Source organism: Zea mays, chromosome 1 (genome assembly GCF_902167145.1).
Source record: "Zea mays cultivar B73 chromosome 1, Zm-B73-REFERENCE-NAM-5.0, whole genome shotgun sequence".
Classification (NCBI taxonomy): domain Eukaryota; kingdom Viridiplantae; phylum Streptophyta; class Magnoliopsida; order Poales; family Poaceae; genus Zea; species Zea mays.
Genome location: NC_050096.1, coordinates 87,653,715 through 87,660,900, shown reverse-complemented (window position 1 = coordinate 87,660,900; position 7,186 = coordinate 87,653,715). Strand labels below are relative to the sequence as shown.

Genomic DNA, 7,186 nt, shown 5'->3' with positions numbered 1-7,186 from the left:
CAAGATGCATCCGGACTCCGATTGTGACGGACTGGATATGGTTGGAAAGATAACGAGATTATCTAACCAACCCAACTCGTTTCACCATAAAATTCATCCGGAGTCAACGGGAATCGTTGAAACAAGTCAGCGTTCAGATTCTGTTTTGGTGCTTTGACACCGTCTGTTGGGCCGTTGGGCCGTGTATCGCGTCGGAGCCCATTAGGGGCGAGTCTAGGGGTCACGCACGCCCTAATACTCTATTTATTCAGCAGCCGTCGCCACATTTAGGCTGGGGTTTTGCTTAGATCAATTCTGTCATCGAACAATATCGTCGTCATCGGTTTGTGAGACCACATCCCGTAATCAATACAATTTTGGTTGCGTTTCTTTCCTGTTCTTGCTTGTGTTCTTGATTGCGCTTGCAGGGATAAGCCTTCGTTCACAAAATATATAACTTTGATTCAAAATAATAGTGAAAATGATAGGGCAATAGGTAGGGTTGGAGAGTTGTTCCTAAAATTTAAAAAAATGTTTTGTTATTTTTTTTATTTTTTTCGATTGTTAATTTGCCGAGTGTTTTTATTTGCCGAGTGCTTTTCGACACTATCTCACCATTCAAAAAACATATAACTTTGATTCAAAATAATAGTGAAAAATGATAGGGCAATAGATAAGGTAATAGTTAGGGTTGGAGAGTTGTTCCTATAATTTAAAAAAATGTTTTGCTATTTTTTATTTTCTTCGATTCTTAATTTGCCGAGTGTTTTTCTTTGCCGAGTGCTTTTCGACACTCGGCAAAGTCTTTGCCGAGTGTCCGAAAAAGTACTCGGCAAATAACCCTTTGCCGATAAAATATTTGCCGAGTGTAAAATAGCCTTTGCCGAATGTCTTAGACACTCGGCAAATAACGCGATTCCGGTAGTGCTAGCCACCCGATGTCTGACTTTCGTGCTACCTATTAGTTGTCGGCTCGTCACTGTTTGTCCGACGGTTGCCCTCTATTGGGGGTCCTTCCTCTTCCGAAGATCCTCAAAAATATAATTAACCATTTGTTTTCAGTATAAGCTATTACATGAAGTTTTGTCTTCACGATGAAAGTCTTTTCCTCATGATGAAGGCATACAGGATGAATATATGATTTCAGGATGATAAGAATAAACGCCGAAGCTTCGCTAGATTAACAGCTTCGGCTTGTAATGGCGATGAAGCATGATGATGATGCTGACCGAAGGGGAAAAGGACTACTTAGTCCTCAATGACTTATATTACGATCATAAGTAAATGCCAGGGACATAAATGTACTTTTACCCGGGCTGTGTCCCGTGCCTATAAATAGATGAACAGTAACATCGTACTGTTCACGCTGATTTGTAATCTCTCTCGCATCAACGTCTTCGAGCAAGCCGAATGTATCACTGTAATGTAAATCTTGTCAATACTCATACATGTTTTGTGGAATGGAAATATGAATGAGTCAATGAGATACACTTGTTGTTTTCGTCTCTTTGCATTCTTGTTCATCTATTAAACGATGAATGTATGTCTTTCATGACCTTCATCTGATGATCATTATATCTATGAGGAGATAATGCTTCGGAAGACGAATGTCCCTAATATTTAACAATTGTGTTGTCTTATTCTTAATTCACAGCATTTGAGAACAAATGATCAACACCCTCCATCTCCTACATGGCACGGTCACGACCGGCAGACGTATGTGGTCGAGCCTAGGCTTTAGGCTGGTAGGTGGGGGTGGCTAATCGATCAGGTTGTCTATTACAAAGTACCAGTTGTATACTGTCAGATCACTAGAAGTCACTAGAAGTGTCACGCGGTTGATTGAATGTAGAAACTATTAAAACAAAACTTGTAGATCTCAAAAAATTATGCAACTTTATAGTTGGTCACATATTCAAATGAACTCATTTAGTGCCTTAAATAATCAAATTACTCTCGGTTTGTTATAATACATGGGGAATGAAAACGTAATATAAATATAATTGGTGTAGTAGTGTAGTGGTATAGTAGGGTATGCGCGAGAGAGGTTGCGAGTTCGAATCTCACCATTCTTCACAAAACATATAACTTTGATTCAAAATAATAGTGAAAAATGATAGGGCAATAGGTAGTGTTGGAGAGTTGTTCCTAAAATTTAAAAAAATGTTTTGCTATGTTTTTTATTTTTTTCGATTGTTAATTTGCCGAGTGTTTTTCTTTGCCGAGTGCTTTTCGATATTATCTCACCATTCACAAAACATATAACTTTGATTCAAAATAATAGTGAAAAATGATAGAGCAATAGATAAGGTAATAGTTAGGGTTGGAGAGTTGTTCCTATAATTTAAAAAAATGTTTTGCTATTTTTTTTATTTTTTCGATTCTTAATTTGCCGAGTATTTTTTGACACTCGGCAAAGTCTTTACCGAGTGTCCGAAAAAAGTACTCGACAAAGAACTCTTTGCCGGTAAAATATTTGCCGAGTGTAAAATAGCCTTTGCCGAGTGTCTTAGACACTCGGCAAATAACGTGATTCCGGTAGTGCTAGCCACCCGATGTCTGACTTCTGTGCTACCTATTAGTTGTCGGCTCGTCACTGTTTGTCCGACGGTTGCCCTCTGTTGGGGTCCTTCATCTTTCGAAGGTCCTCAAAAATATAATTAACCATTTGTTTTCAGTATAAGCTATTACATGGAGTTTTGTCTTCACGATGAAAGTCTTTTCCTCATGATGAAGGCATACGAGATGAATATATGATTTTAGGATGATAAGAATAAACGTCGAAGCTTTGCTAGATTAACAGCTTCGGCTTGTAATGGTGATGAAGCATGATGATGATGTTGACCGAAGGGGAAAAGGACTACTTAATCCTCAATGACTTATATTACGATCATAAGTAAATGTCAGGGACATAAATGTACTTTTACCCGGGCTACGTCCCGTGCCTGTAAATAGATGAACAGTAATACCGTACTGTTCACGCTGATTTGTAATCTCTCTCGCATTAACGCCTTCGAGCAAGCCGAATGTATCACTGTAATGTAAATCTTCTCAATACTCATACATGTTTTGTGGAATGGAAATATGAATGAGTCAATGAGATACACTTGTTGTTTTCGTCTCTTTGCATTCTTGTTCATCTATTAAACAATGAAGGTATGTCTTTCATGACCTTCGTCTGATGATCATTATATCCATGAGGAGATAATGCTTTGAAAGACGAAGGTCCCTAATATTTAACAATTGTGTTTTCTTATTCTTAATTCACAATATTTGAGAACAAATGACCAACACCCTCCATCTCCTACATGGCATGGCACAGTCAGACGTATGTGGTCGAGCCTAGGCTTTAGGCTGGTAGGTGGCGGTGGCTAATCGATCAGGTTGACTACTACAAAGTACCAGTTGTATACTGTCAGATCACTAGAAGTCACTAGAAGTGTCACACGGTTGATCGACTTATGCCATGTTTGTTTCGGATTATAATCTCTTTAGATTATATAATCCAGCGCAAAAAATCCAGTAGGTAAATAAACACCTAGATTATAGGTTCAGATTATATAATCTAAAACCCAGATTATGGTAATCTCACAATCTCCTCAAGCGTAGCTTATTTGAGATTATTTTTTGGTAAAAGACCCACTACCTATGGTTATGTAAATAGAAATTACAATATATGACATCCTTCTTTACTCACCTCAAATAAACAGACAAGAGTACTGTTCTCTTTGTGAATAATCTACATTTATATAATCTAGACTACCAAACAGCTTCATACAGATTATAATCTATTTATATTTTAATCTGGATTATATAATTTAGATTATAATCCAGATTATATAATCTATAAGCTGAAGCAAAGAGGACCTTAAGTAGCCCTTTCCTTTGATCTTTTTAATCCGTCACGGATGAGTATGACGACCGATGATCGAGATTACGTTTTTTTAAGGAGATCTGGAGTGAAAGGCTACCTTTCCAAGGTGCCCAAGGAAGAAGAAGGGGATGCTGTGATGATGACTTTGGGCAGGTGCGGTCGTGCAAACACGATGCTATAGGAATGTAAGCGTTTTTAGTACAATACTTTAGTACCGTGAGATTCGGGCTAGAGATTTTCGCTGAGCCCTGCATTGTATTGTATTGAGCCTAATAATTGAAGCGAGCGAGTGGTGGCCCAGTGGGGAGGAGTATCCGTAGCATGATGCCATCATGTGTGCTGCGTGCACTGTGCACGATTTTGGGGTGGGGGCCTATCGCTCGCCAAGGACCTAAACGCAATAACGGGATCATTCCAACGTGCTGGGTACAAAACGACACCCGCCCGATACAAAAGGGCCGAAACAAAGGGTCCTTCCTCCCAAAAGCAGACCATATCCCCAGGCAAAGGCCAAGGCCAAGCGAGACAGGGAGGGAGGAGAAGTAACCAAGTGTCTCAAGCAACCTACCGCCCGCCCGCCCGCCGGCCGCTTCATTTCCTCCACTCCACACTCACCACGACACACCGCCCTCTTCCCTTCTCTTCTCTCAAGAAAGAACCAGCTAGCGCGCGCGCGCACACACAAGCCTGAAGCCTCCCCATACCCGCCATGTCTGCGTCGCCGGAGTTCTACAAGCCAGCGCCGCCGGCGTTCTCGCCGTGCAGCTCGCCGCTCCTGCTGCCCGGGGCAGGGGCGGCGGTGGGAGCAGTGGCCGAGGAGAGCGCCGCCGCAACCGTGTCGCAGCAGGAGGAGGAGGACTACCGCTGCCGGACGCCGACGGGCGGGGAGAGCCAGGTGAGGCCGCCGGGGACCTGCCCGCCGGCGCCGCGGAAGCCGCGGGCGCCCGCGGCCCCCGCGCCGTGCCGGAAGCGCCTGTTCGAGGTGGAGGTGTTCAGTCTGCGGCTGGAGGAGCTGGAGCGCCTCTTCTGGCGCCCGCGCCCCGCGGCGCCGCCACCGCCGCCGCCGTCCGCCCAGAAGAAGCGCCGGAGGGTGGCCTGCCCGGAGCCCAAGAAGAGATAGTAGCTACCTTCGTCTGGCAGGTGCTAGTCGTAGTAGTAGTACAGGTCGTGTAGCAGCGGTAGCTAGCTAGGTGCAGAGCCAAGTGGTTTTGGCTTGGATCGATCACATACAGCAGCTTATTATTAGGATCGGAGGTCCATGGTAGGGGGGGTGCTTAGGAGAGGACTGCTGTACTTGTACTGCTACAGCTCGTCGGCACATCTCTCTAGCTAGTTTCCTCTATCTATAGCTCACAATCAGTTCCTGTAGTTGCTAGATGCTGTTCAGTGTGTGTATGTGGTGATGATAGTGTCATGGTGTCAAAAGGTGTAGCGCAATACTAGCTAGCTAGCTAGCTGTAGGCACTAGGCAGGAGCTGCATGCCCTGAATCTCCATTCTTCCATGTAGCCCCTGTGTGTAACGAAGAAGCTAAGCTCACTTGTACCACTAGCGTCATATATATATACTCTCATTCACTTGTTACGCGATCAGCTCCATCTTCTTCCGTGTGCAGTGGGTCCAGCGCAGGGCAGTGTCCGATTTAGACCGCCGGCAGCGGCGGCGCGCTTACCCTGGCTGCAAGTTGCGGCGGTGATATTGAAGTTATCATCTAACTGGTGATATTGAAGTTATCATCTAACTGGTGATTATGTCAAGTTGGCTGCAAGTTCAGAACCACCATTAGAGGCAGAAGCAGGACTTATTGCCTATAGTCCTAGATAGATCAAGATTAGGATGGAGGGTAGAACATCTAATTGTTGAAGCAAGACTTATTGCATACATCATCATCATAAATTTTATCCCAAAATATTGTTTTTTTCACCAAATAGAGTTAGAGGGACACCCTTTTTGAACCTAATAGAGTCATATAATGCATCATACTTATTGTATAGTTTGACAAGTAGAGTTCTAGTATCCATCAACTTATTAGTATAATATGTATCTGTAAGAGAAGTTAACTTCCTAAGAATTTTGGTAAAACCTTTAAGGGGGTGTTTGAATGCACTAGAGCTAATAAATAGTGACTAAAAATTGCTAATGGAATTAGCTAACTAACAAATAGCTAGCTAACTATTAACTAATTTACTAAATATAGCTAATAGCTGAACTATTAGCTAAGGTGTATAATTTGGATGTCTCCAGCTAATTTCAGCCACTAACTATTAGCTCTAGTACATTCAAACACCCCCTAATTTTAGCTCTTGGGTCCAAGATGAATGCAATAGCATAAAGATTAGGTATGGATATCTAGAATTTTTATATTATTTTTGTTAATCACATGTCTAATATATTCATTAGTTCGATACCTCTTTAGGTGAATCTTAACAATGTGGTGAACAATAAATTGGATAGCAGGATAGTACGCACAAAACAATACAATTGATGAGTCATAAAACAGTTCAAGAAATGCCAATATTTTAGTGGTCATAGAAATGAAAGAACCCCCTCTACCTTTGGGCCAGGGTATTGAGCCTCAATAAATTAACTAAAAGTACTCTTGTGAGGTAGCAAGTTCTTAAGCATTAAATATGTGGGGTTCCACTAACATCCATGTCCAATCCAAACTTCCTACATATAACACCAACATCAATGCAATTACTCTTGCATGCAGCGATTCTTGGTTAGAAGAGTTCAAAAAGGGTATCGATGTTCTAAAGTCCTCAATCAAAGGAGTAACTACCATTAGAGCCTAACTACCAGGTTTATAATGTGATAAACACAACATTGATAAAAGTGTATTAGAACCCAAATACTCTTTAAGCACATGTTTTGGTTTATCAATGATTTTTATTAGTAGTTGCATTGTCCACAGTGCATGGCGAGATGCATCAATAAACCTTAGCCCAAGCGCACTACTATCTAGTTGCCCATTGACAATAATGGTACGCAACACTAAGATAATCCACTTTAGCATTTCTAGACCAAATATCAGAATTAATAACAACAAAGAAAAGTGCAGTCCTTTAAAGACTCTATTAGCTTAGGATGATTATATGTGGAGTACTTCGGAGCTACCTCAAGACTGTACACCTAGTGACAAACACTACCATCAGGATTGAAAATAATTTGAGTTTGAGACACACGACATTTCTCATGCCTCTTAACACACTTATCTTTATTTCGAGCGAGATGGTTAGTGACACCACTAAAAAGCGTAGAGTACTGCTATAGCAATAGAGACACTTATATGCATACCTCATCTACTAATTGTTCACCATTTTGGAGACCTCCT

At 41.7% G+C, this 7,186-nt stretch overlaps 1 protein-coding gene across 1 annotated transcript; it reads left to right on the top strand.

Moving 5' to 3' along the window:
• Positions 1–4,345: 4,345 nt before the first annotated feature.
• LOC100216839 (Cyclin-dependent protein kinase inhibitor SMR1) lies at positions 4,346–5,443 on the top strand. Its single transcript, NM_001143232.1, has one exon. It carries the CDS (start codon positions 4,563–4,565, stop codon positions 4,971–4,973), a length of 411 nt encoding a protein of 136 aa, NP_001136704.1. The 5' UTR covers positions 4,346–4,562; the 3' UTR covers positions 4,974–5,443.
• Positions 5,444–7,186: the final 1,743 nt, after the last annotated feature.